Genomic DNA, 25,599 nt, shown 5'->3' with positions numbered 1-25,599 from the left:
GAAAGGAGAAAAACATTCCCATGAAAAATTATTTCCTCCAAGAACATAAATGTGAACTCTCCAGCTCATAAAATTACTGGTAAAAAGGAAGACAAAAATTCAGGAGACCATTTTAGAGGAATTCAGAAAAACATACTGAAGCCTAGCTTGCACTTTTTATACCTGACAAAGACCAACTGGAAAGTCATGCAATAAGCCTTGCCAGAAATGTCTATCGCTAAAGACCTTAACATTTTCTTTCCTGTATATTTCCTAATTTATTAAGTTTATTGAAAAGTGAATAGTATCAAGTAGGTGAATTTTTCTCTTACTTTCCAAAACACCCAGGAGGAAGGAAAACCAAACCCCAAAATCATAGAATCATAGCATCATGGTATGGTTTGGGTTGGAAGGGACCTTAAAGATCGTCTAGTTCCAACTCCAATTCAGTACATTTAGAAACACAGCAGTAGAACAAATAAGTATTTAAAAACATCTCCAAAATAAGAACTATTCAGAGGGAGAGTCTGAAGGAAAATCTGTAATTTCTCACTTCCAGTATCTCCTGCTTCACTGAACAACTCTCCTTCACCTGCCACAATTACAAGGCTAGACAAACCTTTGCCTGACCTTTCCAAGGGATTACCTACCTCTTTCCATGAATTGGGTAAAGATAAATTGGTGTGTGAATCAGTCAGTCTGAGTTTTGTGCACAAACTCAGATTTTTCTGAGTAGGTAAAATATACAACAATCCTGTTATCTTAATAACTATACATAAAAAAAACCCAAAGAATCAACACTGCTAAAACTTTATACACATAATGTAACTGGGAAACCTTCATTCCCTTTTCTTTTTTTTTTTCTCCTTATGAATGCTTCTGAGAGATATAAAGAAAAAATTATAATGCCAACTTTCTTCATAAGATGTCTGAAAATAAATCTAATTCTAAAAAATTAGAAAGATAATCAGAATGATTTTCTAAAATAGTGTCTACAAAGCTCACATGTTCCTAAGTTTTTGGCAACTTATTTTTTGCATCTTCTAGGTCAGTATTTGTAGTTGGAAGATTTTAATTCTAAATTTCTATTAAAAAAAAAGTTGCCAGAAGCAGCTGCCTACTGGACAGCTATGGCTATTAACAAACAGCATTTTCTTTCACTCAAACAATGCAAAAATACCAGACCGTGACTCTTAAGTTTTACAGTCTGACAGTGTTAAACATCATATGATAACAGAACATTTTTAACCCAGCCAGGAGTACTCTTCAAAAGTGCACAGAGGGAACCAGTATCAAAGCAATAATATTCTTAAATACAAATGCAAACCTTCTATCAACCTAATTTGTATTCTTCTGAGCTAAATGGTTTTTAGAAAGCTGCTATTATTTGCGAACTTCAAAACTGGAGCTACTCTAATGATTTCTTTTGGCCAGATCACAAAACACAGCTACATAGTGTGTTTAATAGTTAAGATTTTCATCTGATTCCACCTACTGGTAGGAAAATTGTTTTCTATGGCCATGGCAACGGTACAACCAAGCAAAAAAGCTTTGCCCACAATCTTATTCAATTAGTAGAAAGTAAAATGAGCAATCAGATTTTTCCAATCAAGGAATCTGATATCCTACATTTAGAAATCTGCCAGTGAAGACTTTGAGTGATATTCCAACATTTTTTGAAATTCACAGGCTGTATTGAGGCTTGACTAACTTTTTGTAAACATTTTGACTTTAAAGCCTAAACTTGTTTGAAATGCATAGCAGTTAAGATTGAAAAAAATAGTTTTTAGATTTTTCTTTTATACAATCTCTCTTCGTGTTTGCACTGTTATTTACATTAAAAAAAAAAGTTTCTTTTCATCATTTTGCCAAGAGCAACATTTTCATAAATACATATATTTGAAAAACATTTTAAAATCTATGTGAACACAGAGGACATTTTAAGCAAGAAAACAAATTGAATAAATCTTTTATATTCAGATAATTTGCTCAGAATAATTTTTTTTTGTTGTTTATATTCATATAAACATAACTGTCATGACATAAGACTATTCAAGAGAAAATATCATCTCTGTTCAAGCCATATAAGCACAAAAAGCCAGGGAGGTTGGCTCCATGATGGGCAAATTCACCTCAGGGAAAGATTATTTTGTCTGGTTCATAGAATAAAGTCAGCAAAACACCAAACCCTAATTTTAAAGTTGTGAGGATTCCCAAACTGGTAAAGGGAGGGGAAAATCTCAGAAAAGTAAGGTTTGACATATGCATCATGGACCTTATTCTTTTGAATAAAAAGTGGGATCTAGACTAATTGACCTACAATGATATCATCAAGCCTGTGAAAAGACCTAACTCTTCTGCTTGGTCCCATAGGACGGAAAAAGACCTGCCTCCCTAACTGTGCTCTTAAGTTGGAAATGAAAAGAAGAAAATGTCTGCCCAGCTTTTCAATGAGGAGGGCTTCACCACAAACTGCCTGAAGAAATCTCTGAATACCTTTAAAATACCATAAAAACACTTCCCTCCCCCCACTAAACGTTAAAAAAAGGGGGGTGGTGGGGGTGGTGTAGACATGTTTTCCTAATCTCTTGACTTGTTTTGGCCCAGAATTCACTTATATTTCTCCTTTGGCTGAACATCACTCAATCAGATTGGAATTTTTTTTTTTTTAATATAATATAATATGGTAACAAACATTAAACATTTCATGGGAAGACAACAGCAGCATGTGGAAAATGCTTAAAAAATTGACGGGACAGGATCTTTTCAAAGCAACTTTAGACACCAGTGTTTGTTGAACCTTTTGAAGTGCTGTGAGCTTTTTGAGGGTAAATAATCATATAAAACATTTTAGACACAGTAAGATTCATAGCACAAACCTGGTAATTTACTCCCAATGTAGCATACATGTGTTTCTGAAAGAATACAGGACTATGTGGACAAGTATAAACATGTAGCCATTTTAGCAAAGCTCTACTGAACTTGTGCTTCCTGACCAGTGAAAGAGTTAAAAGAGGGTGAGCTTGTACATGCTGTTCCTTCATGAAATATTCGACATAGAGAAGTGCCAAAGCAGCTTAGTTCAGAAAGAAGCTTTGTTATACTATGGTGCAAAAACATTTCAACTGTAATTTTTGCAAATAATGTGAACATTTTTTCTTCTGGATTTTTAATAGTTATTTATCTTTGAATGTTGAGAAATAAATTAGTTACAAGAGTAACAACAGAGTCATGAAGTTTGGAGTCACATATAATAAGTCTGTTGAGACTACTGTAAGTAAAGTTACTGTCAAGAAGAATCTTTTTAAATACTTCTAAAGTAGCCAGTTACTCCCAGTAATAAAACAAACCATGAATGTTTCCATGTGCAATTAAATCTCCATCTTGTTTGTACACCATGCCTGAACTAATAAACCTTCAGAGCTGGGAATGTGGTGCAGCACCGTGCAGACACCTGAACTAGCTCTGTGAAATCAGGAGCATGTGGAAGCAGTAGCATTACCTGTTTTTTCCATTGTGTTGTATTTCAGCTCTCTCCTTGCCATTACATTAGCTAATGGAACGATGATGTAACATGGTGATGACAATTCCATTTCACACATTGATTATTATGTATTTGAATAATTCATTCCTTTTCAGACTATAAGCACAAACTTGCTTTTATTTGATGCAATCTGTAGTAAATCACAGTATGAAAGATATTCTGAAGTATTTTTTCTTTTCTAATATGTTATGAATAAGTTTAGAAACAATAAATTTAGTATATTAGGTTTGACAGTCTAAAGAAAAAATGAGGGAGCTGCAGTGTCACTCTTCCAGTAGATAAAAGGATGTTAAATTACCTCCACGTCCATTCCTCCAAAAGAGCAAAAAATAAAAACTATCCACCAACAGAACAGAAATTCTCTATCAGAATCAATACACATTGACTGCCCACTTGTTACCCCATGCTATGTCTACTCTGTAAACTATCCTGAAATGTATATCCTGAAGTCATGCACCCATGCACCGTTGTGTGAAAAGAAAAATATTTAACACTGGCCACACTCTTTACTGTATCTGACTAATGTAGGCTTTTAAAATACCTAAGTCACGTCTACATTCACACCTACAAGCAGTCTAACATTTTTAAAAGCAGAGCTTTCTGTATGAAATGGTACTTGATGAAACTGTGCCCCAAATGGCTGGAAAAAGCAATTCTGACCTGCAGGCAAAGGAACCTGAAAGCTGCTGTACAATGTGAGCCTACGGGCTCTGAAAGGATACTCCAGTCTCACCTGCCTCATTGGTGCAGACGTAGAGCAATATCCAGTCTTTCTGCAAAGACCGTGTCAAACAGATCATAATTTGCAATAAGCCAGAGGCTTGAGGTGTATCAGAGAAGATCTTTGACTAATTGGCACACATTTTTAAACATTTAGAATTAATGTTTGAAGTGGGGGGGAAATGGTTACTTTTCCATTTGGGTTTGGGGATTTTTATTCCAAGCATTCAGTTCACTAATCATACACCAAAGCCAAGTTTGGAATTTCATTTTGTCTTGAATTCAGAATTCAGTTTTCACATTTTTTCCCCTTTACTTCTGACTAAAGAAATATCCACCAATGCCAATTAAAAGTGATAGTGGAGCACAGAACAGAAATTGACTTAAAACCTTCATAGAAGCTGCTTGTTAAATATATCAAGATTATCAATAAAACTGTATGAATAATTCTATCCACCAGATGGCATATGCCTCACATTTTGCTTCAAATATAGTCAAACTTCAGTGAAATGAGTGAAGATCAGACTTTTCCTGTTTCTTTTTCTTCTAATGTACAAATTTCAATAATAGTTTAGAATTTACACAGTTTCAACAAATGAACAGATATGTGCTCTAATCAAGGTATGGAAAAAAGAATTAATTTCCACTTACAATACACATAGTCATCTATGAGCTGTTTTGAAACCTTAGCCTTTTCTCTCCTAGCAAGGAGATGCTCATACAGTTCTACCAGGAAAGTTAGACCTGTAAAACTATCCTTGCAGAGATTTAGTCAGTATATAGTATAATGATTCTTCTAGCACTACAGTTTGTCCAGGTTCTCTAATGAAGTTGTATTATCAAACGGACTGCAGCAAGACAAAGATTTTATCATTATGGGTATCGTATCAGATATTCACAGTTACTTATGTGGCTCAAATTTTCAAATGGGACTCCTAAAATCGAACCTGTAAATCCCTAAGACTTGTAAATGTTGCTGGCCTGATTATGAGAAATACAAGGCATGCAGTATCTCTAAAATCATGATAGTTTTATCCAGTAGATGAATAATGAATTTTTGATGCCTAATTTAAATGCCTGTATTTAAAAATTTCGGCTATAACTTTCTTTGAATATTACTAAAGTGCGAATTCTACCTTCAAAAAAGTATAATGAGATTTACTGTATAAACGAAGCTTTCTCACATTGTTTCCCTCCTGTTTTGGGTGATCAGCTCTGCTAAAGAATACTTCAAACCTCCATGCTTTCTTTGACTAATGTCAGTCAGTTCATTTGCTTCTGTCCATGGTATTTGGCTCAGACAAAGGCACCATGTTAGACATCATGTCAACAGCTGGTTGGACAGTCACAACTTGCAACAATTCGCAAACAGGCCAGCCTTTGAACCAGGGATCTACAAACTCTCATGGTCCTAGAGTCATTTGATACAAGCAAGTCCTATGATCAAATTAGACTCAGGCAGGAAACACAAGAATGAACAGTGTACAAGAAATTCTTTCTTACTTAGGTCTTGTGTTAAGAAACGCAGAGTATCAACAGCTGAACCATGTGTGTTTACAGACATATTAATAAGGAAAACCTCTAACTACAGAAGACCAGATGAAAGAGAAAATCAGGTAATGTTCTTCAATAAGCAGATGTCTTGTGCTAGAGAAAAACTTGTATTAGTGACTTGCTTATAGTGCTTGCTTATACAAGTTAAAAATGAGAAAAGTACAAAAATTAAAACCAGAGAATGTTCAGTGGCAACAACACCGCCATCTTACCAAAAAAAAAATGTGGTTTTCAAATTTCCAGTTAATAAGTTGTCAGTGCTTAATCTATTTTTCATTTTATGGACCTTTCTTCTTGGAAAAAAAATCATAATGAGGCAAATATCTAGAAGAAAAAAGGATATGGCTTTCAATGTTACACAATAAAGATTAATCTATTCTAGACAAATACACCCCAGACTACTTATTCTCCCACACTGTAACCTTGACTATTCATTAAGAAGTTGTTTCCCAGTCTTAAGGGATTTTGAAGACATTAATCTCTTAACATTTTGGCCTAACAACATGGCAAAGGTTTTTTTCAAAAATAAATATCTGGAAGATTTATTTTACTATCCTGCAGGCATTCTGTGCCTTCCAGCCCTTGCTCACCAAGCAGCTGCAGCTGCTCCAGATCCCTGGTACAGCTGTAGGATTCCCTCCCAAACAGCTGGAGCTGACAAAGGCACAAACAGCACAGACAGAAGCTCTAGGATGTGATTCAGGAGAAGCCTAACAGATAAGCAACTCAGATATGCTAACAGGAGGAACAGAGTTTCCTTCTCCCCCCCCCGGCCCTTTAAATCTGGACATAACGTGGTGGACGTGGAGGGGGTGTGAGCCCTGCAATAACTCTTCCCAGGTCAGCAAGGTTTCAGTAAACCACAGTTTTAGTGGGGTTGGACTCTGGGCTTAAATGCCCTCAGGCTACTCGCAGTGTTGAAAGAAATCAGCATGCCTGACAAGAGAACCAGTGCCAAGAAGGCAGCAGGTTAAGATCTGAAGTTGAAAGTTATCTGCACTGCAGGTTGTAGGGCAGAGGAGAGGGAGGCAATGAAACAGGACAATATGGACCTGGCTGGGGGCAGAGGCATGAGTTAGACTACAGGATGACGACACAATGTTTATGGGGCTTTTCATTTTAATTATTATTTTTTTTAAATTACATTTCATGTCAATTTTTCTTCTGTTCTCCATAAAATGAAACCAACTTATGGTCTAGATTGTCTTATATTTGGCCTAACGCAGTATTTATGAACAGAACATGAAGCAAATAATCTCATCTCAGTCAAAAACTACAAAATTTGATCCAGTCAAATCATGGATTCAGTCATGGGTTTCCAAGCTGTGGTGCACATGCTATTAATGATACACAAATATTACCTAAGCAACCAAACAACTCTTCTTGCATGTGCTCATGTTAAGTACTGCTGCCACCATCATAATGGTAATATATGAGCAATATAAATTTGGGAGCTCTGCCCCTCCTCTTTGACAGAGAGGTGGAAGTCTTTAAGCCTCTGTCTGGAAAGCATGGACACTCAAGATATCAGTGGCAGCGTTGAATTTTCTGATCTGCCTCATTTTAGTCTTCTAAGAAACTTTGTTATTCTAAGCTTTCCAAAATTAAGTTTCATTCATTATTTAATTTCATTTGCTGCCCAGATAAGAATTTGAAATTAATTTTTATCAAAACTCAGTAACTCTGCTTGCAGATTTGAATTTTACAAACCAAAAACTATTTTTAAAAAGCATGTTATTTTCATCAGATACTTTCCATAGAAGAAAATACTACCGGAAAAAAAACCCAACTATAAAACATCCTCTAGTGAAAAACCCAAGAAGCTAGCAAAACAGCCCAACTACTGAGCCTTGCCACACATGCTTGGCCTTGTCACACCAAGCTTTGCCAGCGTGCCTCAGTTCATAATAGTTTAGAAATCTAATGATGACTAACCATCTCTCTCCAAATTCTTTTAACTTTCTTTATATTTCTACTTGAAAGTGCAACCTTTGTACATAACCATCACAATAGTACTAGCACTGGTTTACATATGTCTTAGTTCCACAGAAAAACAGCAAAACCTTTAGTTCTAGTTAGGTTTGGAAATAAGACTCTTGTTGTTGTTTTTTGCTCTCTACATTTTTAAAGTTCCAAACCTCAAAGAACTCTTTGTCAACTATCTCTTATTTTCCTTCCAAGTTTTTCATAGAACACTGGCTCCTTTTCACTAGTTCTTTCAGTTAACTACCCTTCATATCTCATTAGCAAATTCTGCCCAGTACTGTTAAATCAATTTCCATTTCTTTTACTTAATGAAAAAGGGGTTTTTTTAGTTTTTTGTTCTCTTGGATCCACTGAGTCACAACCACATGGGTATTTCCTGAGAATCTGCTTTCATCTTGGCTGTTGTTTTCCTTGTCTTTCTTTGCAGACTGGAGAAATTTAAATTAAGCAAGGATCAGAGAAATCTGGTCATCAATGCCTAATATTAATACTAACTAGCAAATACTTCTTTTTCCTGCTGAGTACAATAGGAAAAAAGTTATAAATGTACTATTCTCTATGATAGTTTGATGAAATGGACAAAAATACCAGCTCTTTTGGAAAGCCACTTTCAGCCTAAAAGTGTACTGCTACAACTATGTGCATATCAATCATGCAACATGAAGTTTAAATGCTATTTACTAACCATCACGTGAAAAAAAAAAAAATCCTCAAAAAGAATGTGGAAAGGAAGACGACCAAAAAAAGGTAAAACCAAAATATGATAGCTATAAATGGCACAGATGCCACATGTAAATTTGTATTTCAAGAAAGCTGGACATAAGGCTAATAGAAGCAGGAGCGCCCATTAATACTGCACAATTGCATGAAGAAAGAATTTCAGTCTTAACTACTAGACTTGGCTAAAGAGTAGATTGTGAATACTATGAAAAAAATACTATCTAGTAGTAGAGAACTAAAGGGAAATATATTGGGAAGTTTGTTCTCTATATAAGACTGGAGGATAAAGGAGGGTCCATAAAGACCACTGGTCTAGCAAATACTAAGCAAGCTGAAGGTAAGTTCAAGAATGGCATTAGGGAACAAGAACAGACAGCTATTGATAGGCTTGCAGTAAACTAGTTAGGAGTAGTTACAAAAATCTAGAGTTTTCAAGGCGGGGAGGGGAACACTTCCCCCTTCACTTCAAAGAATTTAATGAGAAACCCCATGGAGACTTCCAAGATCAGGAAGCCTAGAAAGAGAGAGCAGATCTTGGAGTCATCCACCAAAAGGAACCTGGGGACAAGGAGCCCGGAAAAGCCACAGGGAAATGAAGATAGTACAAGCTGCAAGGGTGAGTCTTTTTCAAACGGCAACAGCTGGACCATACCCTGAGGTAAATGCTATTAAGGCTGGCATTTGTAGAAGTCTGCAGGGCCCTAAAAATGGTATGGGATAAATGTGTAAAGATAAAAAATAGTTGAGGGATACAGCGCCTTGTCCAGGGGAGCAAATGCATGCTCTAAGGTTTTGGGACCTTCGCCACAGACAAAACCCCAGCTCTTCCTCTGCTACTCGGTGATAAGAAACTTGGTGACCTAACAGGTAAGGAATATTTAAAGCCCTCCATCCAGGGAGGACCACTGGCCATGGCAGTTGATATGTTATCAACTGTCTCTGTGTGCTTTTCTATCATGCCAGAGGGTGCAGACTAAATAAGATCTGACCACTTAGGTCACAGGGAGGACTAAAGCAGAGAAAGGGACAGGCGATGCTGGATTCCACAGAACACCCTGCTCATCCCTGCTAGGATAAAAAAAGAAGGGGCAACAAGTGATTCTTTCACAATCCTACATAGTGACAACCACAATTATGAAGACAGAGGGCAATATTTTCATTACTATCTATGTAAACACATTTCGGGTTAGTAAATAACTCATTTAAAGGTCCTGAAGAAAGGTATCTGAAGCCAGGACAAAATGCAGCTGCTGTCTGTGGATGTGGAGTAAGTTCACCATGAACAAAAAGAAACAAAGCGTACTGCACAAGACAGCCCTAATAGACAGATAATACACCGACTCTTCCCCATCTTCCCTGGTAAACGTGCCCTGCTTTATTCTGCAAAAATACATATACAAACTCAGTTCTAAAATTCAAAAATAGTTTGTATGATTACAAAAATGAACATAATCTAACAGGGTTGAGGGGGTGGGGGAAGATTGAACACGACAAATATGATGTAATGGTCAGGTCATTATGTAGATCATAGATCAGATAAATCAAATTATCCTCATATGAACACAAAAACTTGGAACTGCTTTAAAAATTCCATCACACACACCCAAATTCCCCACACAAAGCTTCACCCTGGTGTTTCCCATGCTAGATTAATTTTCTTGTATTGAAAGGGCTACCTGCGTAGCAAAAGCTTTGTAATCTATGAAAGATCTAGATACAGCAAACAATATTTCTTCTGAATTTCACCATAACTTCACTTGTAATGGTGTCCAACTTACTTGTTTTAATCCTCCATCATTTTATAAAGGTAATTTTAATTCTGAAACAAACCATTGATGCATTTATCTCCTCAGCAGCTAAACCACTGGGAGGAAAAACAGGAAACAGCTGCTCAAGGCTAAATGATGAGAATGTGATGAGAAATGTGTTAAAAAAAAAAATTACTCAAAACTGGTCATCATTTACAAAGGCTGGATTTGCAGTCTTTCCAAACCAATGGCAAAGAAACACTGTGCAAACTAAACTAAATATGCAATGATTCATAAATGCCTGCTAAAGATGAAAGACTGAAGAACTTTGTTGCTCAAAGGAAGCACTCAAATTATTATAAAAGTCCATCTCAATCTGTTGGTTAAAGGAAAAAAAAAAGAAAAGAAACAAAAAAACTCTATTTCTGGACTGCTAGAGAATAAGAAAATTAATACACCACTGTTTTAAATACGATCCATGTTATATTTCCTGCTTGTTGATAACCTCTACCTATCTTTTCTACAGCCTCAACCTGCTGACTGACTTGGTGTTAACAGACCAAAGCCTACTTTATGCTAATGGCAAATCACTAGACAACAATGAAATCTTCACATAGGAAAAAGATATTGCACTCCTGTAGTTCTCCCTGACTGCATTTTAAGTAAGGTAAATTTCAAAAGGACACGTAGGTGGGCCAGAATACAAGTTAATTTCATAAAAGGGAAATATTCTGAGCCTTCATGAAACAATATTTTTTTCTCTTTAAAATATATACATTTACACATACAAACCACCTAGTGAAATCCCAAGATTGTGAACAACAGACAGGATGTCCAATGTTATGGTTCCCATGGCAACCATAACGTGCTTATATAAAAGTAAAATATCTTACATATGCACAGGGTCAGAACTGTAATGGCCTCAAGTTTGTAGCACGATGCTCTAAGTCTGCAAAGTTACTCAAGACAAATTCTTAATATAAAACAGAGAAGATTGATGACAGTTTTCTCTCAGGGGTCTTTTCCTTGATCCAACTCTCAATCACATTTAGAACAATTCTCCACAGCTCAGATACATTCTTATGGTTTTGCTGAAAGATAAACTATTCAGAATTATCATTCAGACTTCATTCAGCCTAGAAGTATTTCAGTGTTGATTGGCTACGTAGATTAAGAAAAATAACCTTGTTTTTTCTTTGCTCTTATGCATATAACTCTAAAATTACCAAGTATTAACAGTTGGAACCGGTGGGAAAATATTTTTCTTTCCCTCCTCCCCACTAGAAACTTAGGATATCTCTCTTCTGCAGACTACAGAGCAGCACACAGCTACCAAACCTGCTGAGATAAAAGAAAATTTAGCCACAGCATATGGAGAGTGTTTGGGAGAAGTTTATCTTCTCCAAAACTTGAGTGAGCTCACTAACAACTAACTGCTTCTAAGTCTACAGAACAGATGAGATCATCACTCATTTGTAAAACAGCTAGGACAACAAATTCAAGTCCAGAAGTAGGGCTTCCAAGCAGTGTGGTAACGTGAACAGTAAATAACAGCTTATGCAACTGAAGGGTACTGGTGGAAGTTTCATATATCAAGTTAATGATCCCACCTGAATTACATGCATTATACATATTTATATAGACAATACTTTTAGTTTAAAACTAGAGTTTTAAAACTGCTTAATATAAGTTTGGCATATGTCTCTTTATTAAAATGTCTGACGTAAAATTATGGTTCCCATGAAGCCAATAGCTCCATTTTGCACATGCTTCTTTTTCTCTCTCCAAGTAACATTATCCCAATAGGAGATTTTAAATAGATTACAATATGACCAGGATTTCACCCATTCTCTAATACTTGAAGGGAATTTCTAAACACTAAGAACTAAGACTGCTGTACCGTGAAACTAGAGCAGCTAATAACGCATCCTTTGTTTTGCCCACAGTTTACTACTGAAGGTCTGTATCTATTGTGATTTCTTGAAAACAATTTTTACAGTGTCAGGAGAATAAAATAATCATGAAGAGTACATAAAAGTCACTTTTAATCATCTTAAAAGAAGCTCACATTATTTTACTGTGGATTCAAAGTCCAAAAGTTGGCAACAGTCAACAGGCATTACAGATGCTAGAAAAGCTAAGGGGAAAAAAAGAAAAATCTTGTTTTTACAAGAGTTAATTAGATTATTCAGAGCCCTGCAACAAGTGCATGTGTTGATTTCAAGACAAACAAACTGTTTCATTACTGCTGCACGTTCCCATACCATGGCAGCAAACTTAACTGTAGGTATCTATTTGCTAGACTAAGGAAATCTTAAGTTTTTACAGTAAGTGTTATAATTCCAGAAATGAAAAGACTCTTCTGAGCTTCGTATGAATAGGAAAACGAGAATATTATCTTCAAGAAAGAATGATCACAAGCCAATCCAACGTATTTTTCTGTCTTATACTCAGCTAGGGGATTGATGACTGCATCTCAAAAGCGAGTCTTCAATCTCAGTTCAAAAATTATCATATCTGGTTACAGTTCAAAATATTAAAAAAATTGATATTTTCATACAATTTGCAGGACAATACGAGCACTGTCTGATACATTTGTTTTGCAGGTAAGGAATAGCTTCTAACTACATAATTTTCCAGTGAAATTATTAAAAAAAAAAAAAAAAAGAAAACCCAAGAAAGTAGTTACAAATGCCACGGATGAATGTTTATGTTTCCAGGGCTGCCCCACTTCCGACATTCCTGATGAAAGCTGTATGCTGTCACACTGCCCTGAGTCACGCTGATTTCAACTGCTGCACTGATGTAATTAGCTTTGGTTGGTGTTGGAGCACTCTCAGTGCTCTCCTGTCCCTTGATACCCCAGCTCATATTTACTTGGACAGTACCTAACAGCTGTATTATGTGCAATTGTTATTCCCTGGTTTAAGCTGTCACCAGTCTGTATTTTCAAACAAAATTCTTCGTGACCAGAGGCTCATAATCATACTACATCAAACCACTTTTCACAAATAGAGAAACCAAATAGCCTCATATCTCATGGAGGATGCCTTAGATATTGTGGGAAGTACAACTTTACAGTAGAGATTTTTCCTGTAAGTCCTTCTTGAATTTTCATACCAATAAGACATATGCCTACCAATTATTGTCAACCCAAACTTACTCCATTTTAGAAAACTTTCTTTTTAAAAGATCCTGAAAGACTGTAGAAAAACAAGATAAACATATATGAACGCTCATCAATTCAGACTTTCATTATTCACTCACCAACAGAGTCATCTTTATACGGCACAGTTTTTATTCACTCATACCAGAGTAAACAACCCAAACTTTTCAACACTTCATATAGGTAATGGAGATAACTTAGTTTCGACTGAGAAAGAATTTAGAAGAGTGTCCAACTCTAACACTCTAAAATGAATTCTTTAAAACAGATTTTCATGCTGCTTTACAGTTAATGAACAGTCACTAGAAGGAAAGTCAGAAAATGTGGAAAAACTGAAGGCATAATATATTGCTTCTGCCAAGACTCCCACACTATTGGCTCTAAATACCTAAGTGTGCTCACAGCTAAAACTTATTGTTCATAATTTGGCCCAAAGTTGTTAAAGCTATGAGGCAACTACAAAATAATACAAAGTATTAAGAGATTTATCTCTAACTCTATCACACATTATGGTAATAAAACTGACTACTTCTACAGACAGAGGGTAAATTTTCTATTTTTAAAGCTAGCCTTTAAAACTGGAGTAACTCAACCCAAAGCAAATATAAGTATAGAGCTTCATTTAACAAAGTTCAATTTATTTTTACAGCACTTACTGAAGGGAAAACATAATTTCATGCCTATTTGGCTTCTCTCTTGCTTCCCTGATTTTTTTCCAAATAGTCAATTTTGCTCATAAACTTTTTTTCTTTAAAAAAAAAGACTGCAACTCTTATGCAAAAAAACCAAGAAACACAAGGTCCAGGCAGAACAAAAACCAGCTCATCCATACCTACTAATTATTTTAACATATTAATATAAACCTTTATGTCTAAAAACATGCCAACATTAGTAACAGGCAAAATACTCATGCACAGTCAGATAAAAGAAATTGTTAACGGAGGAGAACCCCAACCACTTGCAGATTATTTGCTTTATGTCATTTTTTCCTGTAACTTCCTTTCAGCAAGTTGGACTAGAAATTTTATTTCAAAGTGGAAAACAAACAAAAAAACCCCTCAAACCCCAAATCTGTCTGTAATCCGCAATATAGATTCACAAACTATCTTTTCTTTTTAAATAAAAGTACAAGTATAGCATAAAGAGCCATGTTACACTTTAGGTATGCATGCAAAACTGGGCGGGAAGAGAGTAAAAATCCATTTAAAGAATTCCATATTTTTAAATACGGAGCAAGAAGGAAAACTTTGTGGGAAAACCACATAAAACTAACAGAAAGGTGATATCACAGCAAATCTAGACCTGAAATTCCTACAGAAACAATTAAAAAGAACCTAGAAGCAAAAGCCAGTAAGAATTTAATTTTTTAGGCTGCTTCATGGGTTGTGACTCTCACAGAGTTTGGCAAAATAACTTCACTAGTAAGACTCCTATTGCCAGGTGATTTCGTGTGGCCACTCCAAGCAGCTTTGTGTCTGTTCTACCAAATCACATCAGTCATCTGAGTGAAACACAGCACTTAGACAAGGACTCTCACGCTGCTTATTGTTATCATTAACACAGAGGGTTAGTCAGATGCTTTCAAGTTTTTGTTTCACTTCTTAAGAATCAACACTGGAAAAGTATATCTTCCAAGATACTACTAGATAAAAAAAGAGGGTTACACTATTCATTCTGACAAAATGTTGACAATAAATGGTTACAATTAACCTGACACCAAAAATTGTGCTTCTGAACATACAGCATTACTAACCCTTCCTTTGTTTCTAAACATAAGACTATGTTAGCATTTGATGTAAAGTGTTCCTGGATTTAGCTAGGTTGGCAAAACAATCAAAGCAGATGTTATTTTCCATGACTGATGGTGAAATACTCAACCTATATTTTCAGAAATGCCAGAAAAGCATGCAACATAAAGATATGCTGACTAGAGCTGTAGATACGCCTTTGGTGGGGGGGAGACACAGGACACAGAGGAAATCAAGCTCTCTATAGGTTCAGATTTAAAATTAACATCTATGTTAATTACAAAATATTAATTTTTATTCTGAATGTATTCAGAATTAATAAATTCTAAACAAAAAAAAACCAAATCAGACAAATACTACCTATTAAACAGAAAACTACTTGTGCCTGGCTCTGTTTCTTTAAAAAATATTATCCTAGATGACTATTTTAGAGATCATGTTAATAAAATGAGATAGTAAATTTTTTTTACCTCCAAATCTTTTCTCTCTCCTTAACTGTTTGTTAACAGATGTCACCAACTGACTACAGCTCAACTTTATGAAAATCAAGAAATCTTAATATGTCTCCCTACATTAGCCATGCATAATCAAAAATCCCTGCATTACATTGATTTTACACATGAATGATAAAAACACTATGGACACTATACGGAAAAAATACCCAATGTTAACACATGCTGAACTACTATACCAAATCATTAAATTAACTATGAAACACTCCTACAAGATAAATCTATAATATAATCATTATTCTATCTCAAAAACAGATGTGAGGGCAATAACTTTTTTTTTAATTGTTGCCTTATTAGTATTTGGCATTTCAGTAGCACCTTAGCAGCTATGAAGAGTGGAAGATATGTTAGTGTGCAAACTTCTATCTGAGCAGAGTTAAGCAAGCCAGCAAAATTCTTGCTTCTTAAAGCTCAAACTACTGGCATCAGGAATGTAATGACACAGCAAAGATGGTACTGACGCCTACAAAATAAGCTTAACTAAAGAATTCAGCTATTATGCCTTGCAACTGTGTTGTTGCAGCTGTCACCTGGAAATCTTGAGGTCACTTACCTTGTTTGAGAGAATCATCCTGTGGTAGTCTAGTAAGCTTCTCAAATTTAGTATCTTAACAGTAGACCTGGCTACTTTTGTCGTATTACATTATTATTATTGCAGAAACACCATCAGATCAGGAAAAAAAGCAGCGTACTTCAGCACTATAAGCCTAACATCTCACAGCACAGGTGGTTCAATGATTCCAGAAACTCCGACTTTTGTAATTAGTCAGATTGCTAATATGATGCAGCTGAGCTGAACACAAATAGCAGATACATTGTGCCAGGCCAAGCAAAGCCAACACTAAATCTTGCACTCTCATTTTTGTTCTTGTGGCAAATTCTTTGCATTTGCAACATCTTTAATATGCACCCATGTGAGGGGCTTCCACTGTTGCAACGCAGGCAAGCAGATCTCATGAATAGACAAAACAGCCATGTTACACACATCCATCTGATAAGGGTAAGTACTGCACTGTATATAGCTGCAAAAACTACATGTAAAATTAGAAAAAATATTGTACATAAAAATCTTCTCTCTTGGGACAGAGTCATATAATTGTTTTGGTTGGAAAAGACCTTTCAGATCATCAAGCCCAACTGTAAACCTAACACTGTCAAGTCCACCACTATACCATGTCCCTAAGCACCACATTTATGTGTCTTTTAAATCCCTCCAGGGATGGTGACTCAACCCCTTCCCTGGGCAGCCTGTTCCAATAATTGATAACCCTTTCGGTGAAGAAATTTTTCCTAATATCCAATCTAAACCTCTCTTGGTGCAACTTGAGGCCATTTCCTCTTGTCCTGTCACTTGCTACTTGGGAGAAGAGACCAACACCCACCTGGGTACAACCTCCTTTCAGGTAGTTGTAGAGAGCGATAAGGTCTCAGCCTCCTTTCCTCCAGGCTAAACCACCCCAGTTCCCTCAGCTGCTCCTCATAAGACTTGGGCTCTAGAGCCTTCACCAGCTTTACTGCCCTTCTTTAGTCATGCTCCAGCACCTCGATGTTCTTCTTGTACTGAGGGGCCCCAAAACTGAACACAGTACTTGAGGTGTGGCTTCTTCATATGATGCATACACTAAATCCAGAGCAGAGGAGTCTAAATCTGCATGTAAAATATCTATAAATAGTAATCATATGCTACATTAAAATATATAATTTCATGTATTTTCTATATAATTCAAAGCCTCAGTCCCACCTTCATATGTAGGGAAAGAAAACAGAAAAAATATTCAGTAAGACAACAGTCCAGTGCCTTTCCTCTATTAGCACTAGAATTTTTATGTAAGGGATATGCACAAATGAGACCCACATTTTCCTACTTAAAACATAAAGGTCTCTATTGTTCCGTGTTACACCAGCACTGCTATGAACACTTAATTTCTCCAACTTTTTTTTCCCCTTGAAGAACAGAACTACTGTTCACTTAGCTGTTCCAAACAGAATGCATGCTCAAAGGGTGAGATAAGGGGAAAGAAAGAACAAATTACTACATTCATTTACTACTTTCTCCTTCTTCCTTTGATTAGTAGCATGAAAGCTTCCTACAAATGCTCATAATTCATTAAATTATTTTAACCCAGTGCATATGTTCAACAAGTCCATATATTTGTCACATCCACTCAGTTAATTTCTATGTTTGTGTAAAACTCATCTATAATGCTAATAATGTAAGCCATAAACACATATAAATATTGTTGCAGAAATAATATTTGACATTAAAATAACAGAAAAATAATGCTAAGAATGTTTGATGCATATTACACATAAAAAGATTAAATACAGAGGTTGGTAAGAAGAAAAATATTTTTAGTTACAATTTGGAAGAAGACAGACTTAGAAACATGCAGTTTTAAGCTTTTTCTGACCATGAGAAAACATTCTGTGCATTGTAATTACGCAGAGTGCTTTACTGTGCCTGTTAATCTTTTGTTCTTTTCTAGACAGAACTTTTCCTATTTAAATAATCATCCAGCGAGCATTTATTACATTTATTTCTGAGTTTCTATATGTACTACAGAAAAAATCTTCAAATTAAAGCCCTTACACTCCAAAATGCTATACATTCAGTATTATGCAGCAGTGGTGGAAAGTGGTGAAACAGGCATGCACATTAAAAAGCTAAAGGAACTCAAGCCAAATTGGAAATGCCTAATGAAGAAACCTAAATACATCCTTCCCTTTTCATACCTATATAAATGAAATTTACACTAGATCTCAGCTACAAAAATTCTCCCTCTTCTCCCCCCAAAAAGCTGACAATGATAATACGAAGGTACTGAGCAGATACCACCTTAGGTAAATACATGGCTCATATTCATCCCTTCACGGGAGCGTGACCACACTTCTCCAAGGGCATGTGCTGTACCAGCAAGTTTGCACTTCCACTGACTAGGATAGTGAATATCACAGTAACGAACAGCACTACAAAGCTTTGCAACCTAGTGCAAAAACCTGACATACACATGTTCGTAGAACTCTTCAATCAACTATTCAAATGGAAAAAATACTAGTTTCTAGAAGGATATGAGGATATTAGTGGAGGGCACAATTGTCATGGGGCTCCTGAGCCACCAAGTCCAATCCTCTGTTATCACTGACAAAATTTTATATAATCCATCTCATCAATTTTATGGTTGGACTCGCTGATCTTAAAGGTCTTTTCCAACCTAAATGATTCCATGAGTCTATACAAGTAAGTAAGTTTTCCTCCATTTCAGTCCTACTGAAAGGTGTTGCAGAGTCTGAGCACTAACTGCTAGAAATTTATTCCAGTTTTCAACCTACATTTATTCAGGACCAGTTTATAAGCATAGCTTATCTGACCACACTCTCCCTTACCTTGGTTATTTTCCCCTCCCTAGAATTTATTCACACATTTTAACAGACAAAAATCACACCTCCTTTTTTTTGCTAAGCTCAGTAAACCTCTCTTCACTTACTCTTCTTGAAAGAGTTTCTCTTGCTATGAGCATCCTGCTGGCCTTTCTTTCTCAGTAGTCACATTTCAGATGAATCCTTGAGAATCAGTGGTCAAAAATCTCTTTTATAGATTCCATAGACAACTATTTAATTTCTACCATCACAGAAAATCTTCTACTACTTAAAAGTCATTTATAAAGGATACACTATGTCATTTCTACAATTTATGCACTCATGATTTCATTCTAAACTTAGAATTTTTTGTATTATCTAATATAAAAGAATACAAATCAGGGCAATATCAGCACATTAATATATGTTCTTCAACTATTACTTTTTTAAAAATTATTTGCAAGTGTAGAAGCATTATAAATATCAGTAACTTAGGGAAAATACTATGCTTTCTTTTTTAGAGCAACAGAAATTTTCACTGTGATCTAATACTGCCACTTATTTTATACAATTTATTCCATGGAATTATTATATCATTAATATAGCCATCAAATGTTTATATACACATATGTGCCATATATATTAAACTATGTGTATCTACAATATATATTAACGCATCTGGTTTTACATATAGGTATAAATATAAATGCATATTATATACATTTTTCTATTTAATATATAAATATATATAAAATGTGTATATATTTTAATATCTGTATATAGGCACATTACATTCTTCACATACAGCTATGTATAAATATGTACCTATATACATTTTACATAGATATATATGTATATACCTACACATGTATGTATAAATTTTTTACAGATATAAAATTATACATATTACCTCATTCCTATTTTAAACCAAAAATTAATTTTAAAGGATGAGAATACACTCTTCTGAAAAGCAGTGTTGAACATGAGGTTCAATGTGGTTAAGTGAAATATCCTATTCAGTGTTACTAAGTGTTTACTAGTTGAAGGCTTTTTTTGAAAAGGTCATCAGAGTATCAAAACTTTTACAAAACAAAAACCAAAAACACTGTGAAAAGCTTACCTCATACCATAAAGACTTCTCAAGAAAGGAATTAAATTCGCATTTTATTAATGACTGAATTATATTTAGGTGTTCTGTTGTAATCCTAGAAAGCTTCAAGCCACTGCTGTTTCTCCTTTGCTCAACATAATTCCAAGCAACAGTTCCTATGTGCCCTGAAGGTAAAGTCCTAACAATCGCTCTCGTTCCAGTATAAACTGATTTTTTAACCTCTTTATCATTTTTACAGAAACGTCTTATTAATAAAGTAGAACGTTCCTTTTTGTTTTTAAAAAAATCCTCTTCCAACTCTTCTTCACAGTTATCATTACAGTCTTCAAAATGGCTCAGAAAGGGCTTTGAGGGCATTCTTCCAGTAAAGTTATTTCCACAGAAGCTGTGACCTGAGCACGCCACTTTAACCTTTCGTGGTGCTCTTTCCAGACATAAATATTTATCCCTTAAAGCGTCTTCATACAACTGCTGCCCGTTTTCGTTCTCACAGTTATTTGTCAGCTCCATCAATCTGCAAGTGCAGGCCGGGGAACCAGCGGTGTTATCGTCGCCAACGCTTACTGGCTGCAAGCAGTCATCCAAAATGAAGCCGCTGTGTAAACTGCACAAAGCCTTTGATATATTCCTTTCACTAGCACAATGAAAGTGAAAAAAGGCCACTTTATCAGTATCATTGCTGTCATTCTTATTTACTGCTGTCTGGCTTCTTAACGAAGGTCCATTCATTTTCAACTGAATTTCAGCAAGCATGGCTCTTTCCAGTGAGACAGGAATTCCAGTTTCCAGGCATGCCTCTCTCCCTGCTAAAGGATCACAAGATTTATACAACTGGCTGCACGGGATATTGCTCTTGTAGTTTTTCTGTACAATGTTACAGTTAATGTTAAGAAATTCCACTGAATCAGGGATAGAGCTGTTCCTCTCCCAGAAGTTTTCATTACTATTGTCATTAGTCAGTTGTTCTTTTGCCAGAGAGAATATTTTGGGCACGGAGCCCTGAAGACTTTCTTCTTCAAGTCTGTGTAAGTATGAGAGAGCGTGTGCGGTTTGCCTTCCCGGACTGGCAGCATGTCTTTTTATAACACTGGTGTCCAAAGCATTTTCAGTATTTTCATCTCCAGCTGACTGAGCAGGTATCACTTTACCCTGTACCATAGAGACGAGAACAGACGCTGTCATTTCCTCAGAGGTCATCTTGACACAGTCTTTAGTTGCTGGATGTGTGTTGGGGATGGGGAGGGGTGTTGTCTACCACTCCTCACACCATGATTTCAGTGTAATAAAAGATTCAGTGCTAAATAATCAGGGAACACAGGGTAAAATGTACATTGATTGGGGTTTTTGAACTGGGTTTTAAAAAAAAGTAATTTTTTTAAATGTTGGGCTACTAGGCTTTCCCAGCCTTGGATTACTGGCATGAAATACAAACATTTTTAAACCAGCTTCTTATTGTGATGTAGCCATTCAGCTTGTCTCTTCTCACAGTTAATTCTTTTATCATATGTAGCGCACACACTGTTGTCTCAGGTTGTAAAAGACGACCAAACAGAATCCATGTCAAAGATGCATCTCCCCACAGGGCATCCAAAAAGTTAGTTTTCTGTAAAGAAAAGAAGAAAAATATATATATTGAACAGAATCCATGGCACAAAATCCACCATCACAACTATAACAGAAATATTTTTTTTTAATTATGTAAAGAGAAGGAACACAAAACAACAGAAGTTAATCATACTGAGACCTACAGAATTCCAAAACAGACATTTAAATCTGTCTTAAAGTCTCACTATACAATTTGGGGAAATCACAGTCATGTTTTACATATTTAAATAGCTATCTTCACTACGGAAAGCTACATGACTGCAGAAAACTAATTCTACTGAAGCTGTAACACTGAAATTGAACATACAAGATATATACAAAGAGGAAAAAAGGAAATACCTTTTCTGTAATTTTTCTGATTCATGGCCAGGATAAGTTAAAACATTTTTAAGAACAAAATAATTTTTAAACCTACACCGTCTTTTAAAACTAATTATTTTCCTGTTCAGAACTGAACTCTACCACAACTACAATTGTTTTGCTGTTATGTGGGGTTTGTTTTCATTCAACTTTATGTTGTTACCATGCAAGTCTGAAGAAAACACAATATTTTTGCCAGAACTCTGTGAATGAAAAAGCATGAAGGCAGAGTAGGGTAAAATTGAAATATTATCAATACTCTTTTTGACCACTTTACTTATAAGCCTTAAGCTAAAAAGTTAACCTCCCCTTCAACTTGGCCATTAATTCTCAGCTTCTTTCCTGCAAAAAGCATGGTAGAAGTAAATCTTGGAATCAGAAAGTAAGAGGTTACAGGTAGTTCAACAAAGGAAACAGAAAAATAACAGAGACAGACCCAGATAAATCATAGTGAAATAAAATCAAACAAATATACTCTTATATTTCAATTTATCATATTGAATGTTTAAAACATGAAGTGTATTATTAAAAATGTGGAAAACGCAGAAAGTTATATTAAGGCCTAAGTTTATGAAAACAGGCTAAATTCAACAGAAACAAGAAAAAAAAAAAGACTTTGAAACTTCAGTAGCAAAACATATCACAAAACCGAGGCAAATCACTGGTTAGGTTCAACAACTAGAGATTACTAGACTGATTGATCAAATGTTGACCCAGGCACATAAGCAGAAGGGACTACCTTCTTCAATGCAGTTCACGCAGTTTAGCTAAGCATAATAATTAAATCATCTGCAGTCGATAAAACAACTAGAAATTATGGTGGAGGGGAACAAAAATCAGGAAAGCTTAATTATTAAAGTAATTAGAAGCGTAAAATCTATTTTGATACTCTTCTCAAGTAATTATGATTAACAATTTTATTTAAAATCATTTTAGAGTGTCAGCTTTCGTTTTTTATTGATTACTAATCTTCACCCCAAAGTAGTTTGGGAAAAATCAAAGAGTAAAACACACTCTTTAGTTAATAGGATATTCGGTATGCTATTTTCTCACGCAATGCAATGCAAAAGTGTAACTGTGTAACTAAATGTATCATTTTACTGCAGGCTCATCACAAAGTAAAAACAAATTTAAGAAAAGTTACATTTCACTACACATCCATGGCTTAAAAGTTTGTGAGTCAGTGGACAGCTTGCTTTCTTCAGACAGTAACTACAGTAAATGCATGAAAACCAAAATTGATATTTAATATTTCAATCAAGATTTCCATTTCATTGGTTTAACAACAGAAGAGAGATCGGGGAGGGTCACAAAGGAAAGTGACAAAGACAGAACAAAGAGTCACAAGTTTTACATTCTCCATGTGTTACAAAACGCACGCGCATGCCACAGCGGCCAGAGGAGAGTGAAGACGGGAAACTCAGATCCTGTACACAAGAGAGATTTAACACCAGAGAGGAAAATAAAAGCAACAGTTCATGGAACAGTTGCGTAGAAGGATATAGCAGTAGTTGGATAGGGTGGCAGGGACAGGACTTAAACTGGGGTCATGTCACCAACACAGTTCACAGAGCACCCTATAAAATACCGCAACAGCATAATGGAGAGGAGGTACAATGAGAAACCAACACCCAAGCAATTCTTTAAGTCTATATTCCCTGATAGTCCCTATATCATTAAATTGTACCCTGACATTTATTTTAGTTCACTGTCTTCAATCTTAACTATTCCACTTAAAAAAAAAAAAAAAACCACAAAACACCACACTTAAGCGCACACACACACACAAAAGAAGAAAGTACCTTAGCAATTCTCTTATTCTACCATTTCCTGTGCCTCTTCCCTGTCCTCCTTCCTCTTCAAATCCCCAGATAACAGCTTATGTAACTTTTTGCCACTACACACTTGAAGAAAACTGCAAGCAATCCATCTAGAAACGTTCCCATCTAATTTCTTCTGGTAACCATTCTGTATCTTTGAGTCCAAATCTACATACGATGATGCTGATCAAAGAAGAAAGATCTAGGAGGAGCTAGGAGAAGCAGCTGTTTTTTTCTTGTTCTCTTACTCTTAAGTTTCTTTGTTGCTATATCAACCTCATAAAAGGTATAAAACACATGTATTAGTAATACTCTTCACTACTGGTTTTTGAAAGATTTCTCTCATCTATCAAAACACCTCAGTCTACTGATTCATCTTTCCTATTTGCATCAGAAAAATTCCAGGCAATCCAATGAAAATACAAGCTACCAAAATATATTCATAAATGTACTCTCTGCAATATTGCTAGGCCAGGAATAAACAATAATGGAACAGATTGTCACTGCACTGGTCGTCAAATGAAATTCTTACAAAACATCATCCCACAAGACAAAAAAGACAACATCATTATGCAACTTTAACTTCACATAATGAATTTGAGATCACAAAACTGATCATGCACATTAACTTGAATTTTTTTACAATGTTCTTTATGGAGAAACTTTTAAAAAAAAAATCATATCACTGATTTGCTTCTGTAAACAGAAAGCTGCTAAAATCTGAGATCCATTTATATCTGAGACTCTGTCCACAAAGCTCATTCCGATGGCAGGACTGCTCTTCCACAGTCCTCCTTCCTTCAACATCATCCTCCCACCCCTCTCTTATGCCAGTGTCTCAACACATGTCCTCCCCAAACTGCCTCTCTCAGATCTTTTTCTTTTCTCTAGAAACTTTCTCTCAAATCTTCCCTATCAGTGGTTTTGTTGGTCACCTCTCTCCTTAACTCCAGAGGTTACATGCCTGCCCATTTCCCTCTATCAGCATCACTCTTCTCTATCTATCCATGCCTATGTTTGAAATCCATCTCATCAAGAATAATGTCTGCCCAAGAAGCTCCCTGTCTATGTCCAGCTGTTCCCATCCTCTCATGATCATTGCAATGTGACAGGGAACTGATCCATCTCAAGAATTTTTTGCTCAAGTTACTTCACAGCTAGATCATTTTCCCAATCCAGTTCATATATGGTTGTACTAACGTGTGCTACAACAGCACAAGGGAGAAAGTGAGCAGTATGGGGAAGGGAGGAAAATGCTGCTTAAGTTGGTTTACACATTTCTGCAATCTGCACATGTAATTTGATGTTTCAGCTATGTCAATCTAGCAGGCAGCTGCCACCAAAGCTAGCAGACTCACTCCTCCCCTCTCTTGATGCTCAGTCCCCTTTTTCCCTGTGTCATGCATCTAGAGATCATGAATCCACAAAGTTAAGTTGATTCACCTGGCTGATTTGTCGGGAAACTATTCTTCTCATTCAAATGAACTGACTCACATGATCACTATATTCCATGAAAAGGAAATACTAGGAATGCCCAGTAGCGACCACACGTCTCAGTAGTAGCTTCAGTTTAGATCATGTTTGCTATTATGTCTAAATGCAGCCTGAACATAACAGACTAAAAGAAAAGTTATCTAGTGTACAAGTATGCTAAAATCTCATGAAATAG

General features: G+C 35.8%; 1 protein-coding gene across 6 annotated transcripts in view; it reads right to left on the bottom strand.

Annotated features, from left to right (window-relative positions):
• Positions 1–25,599, bottom strand: part of PLCE1 (phospholipase C epsilon 1) — a 163,513-nt gene that overhangs the window by 114,308 nt on the left and 23,606 nt on the right. For all 6 annotated transcript variants that reach the window (XM_054831342.1, XM_054831340.1, XM_054831341.1 and 3 more), the window contains exon 2: positions 20,155–21,748. In XM_054831342.1, the coding sequence (XP_054687317.1) occupies positions 20,155–21,342 (1,188 nt within the window). In that variant the 5' untranslated portion in view covers positions 21,343–21,748. The remainder of the gene's footprint in view (positions 1–20,154; positions 21,749–25,599) is intronic.

The sequence above is a fragment of the Grus americana genome, chromosome 7 (assembly GCF_028858705.1).
Source record: "Grus americana isolate bGruAme1 chromosome 7, bGruAme1.mat, whole genome shotgun sequence".
NCBI lineage: Eukaryota > Metazoa > Chordata > Aves > Gruiformes > Gruidae > Grus > Grus americana.
This window is presented reverse-complemented; position numbering and strand designations above follow the sequence as displayed.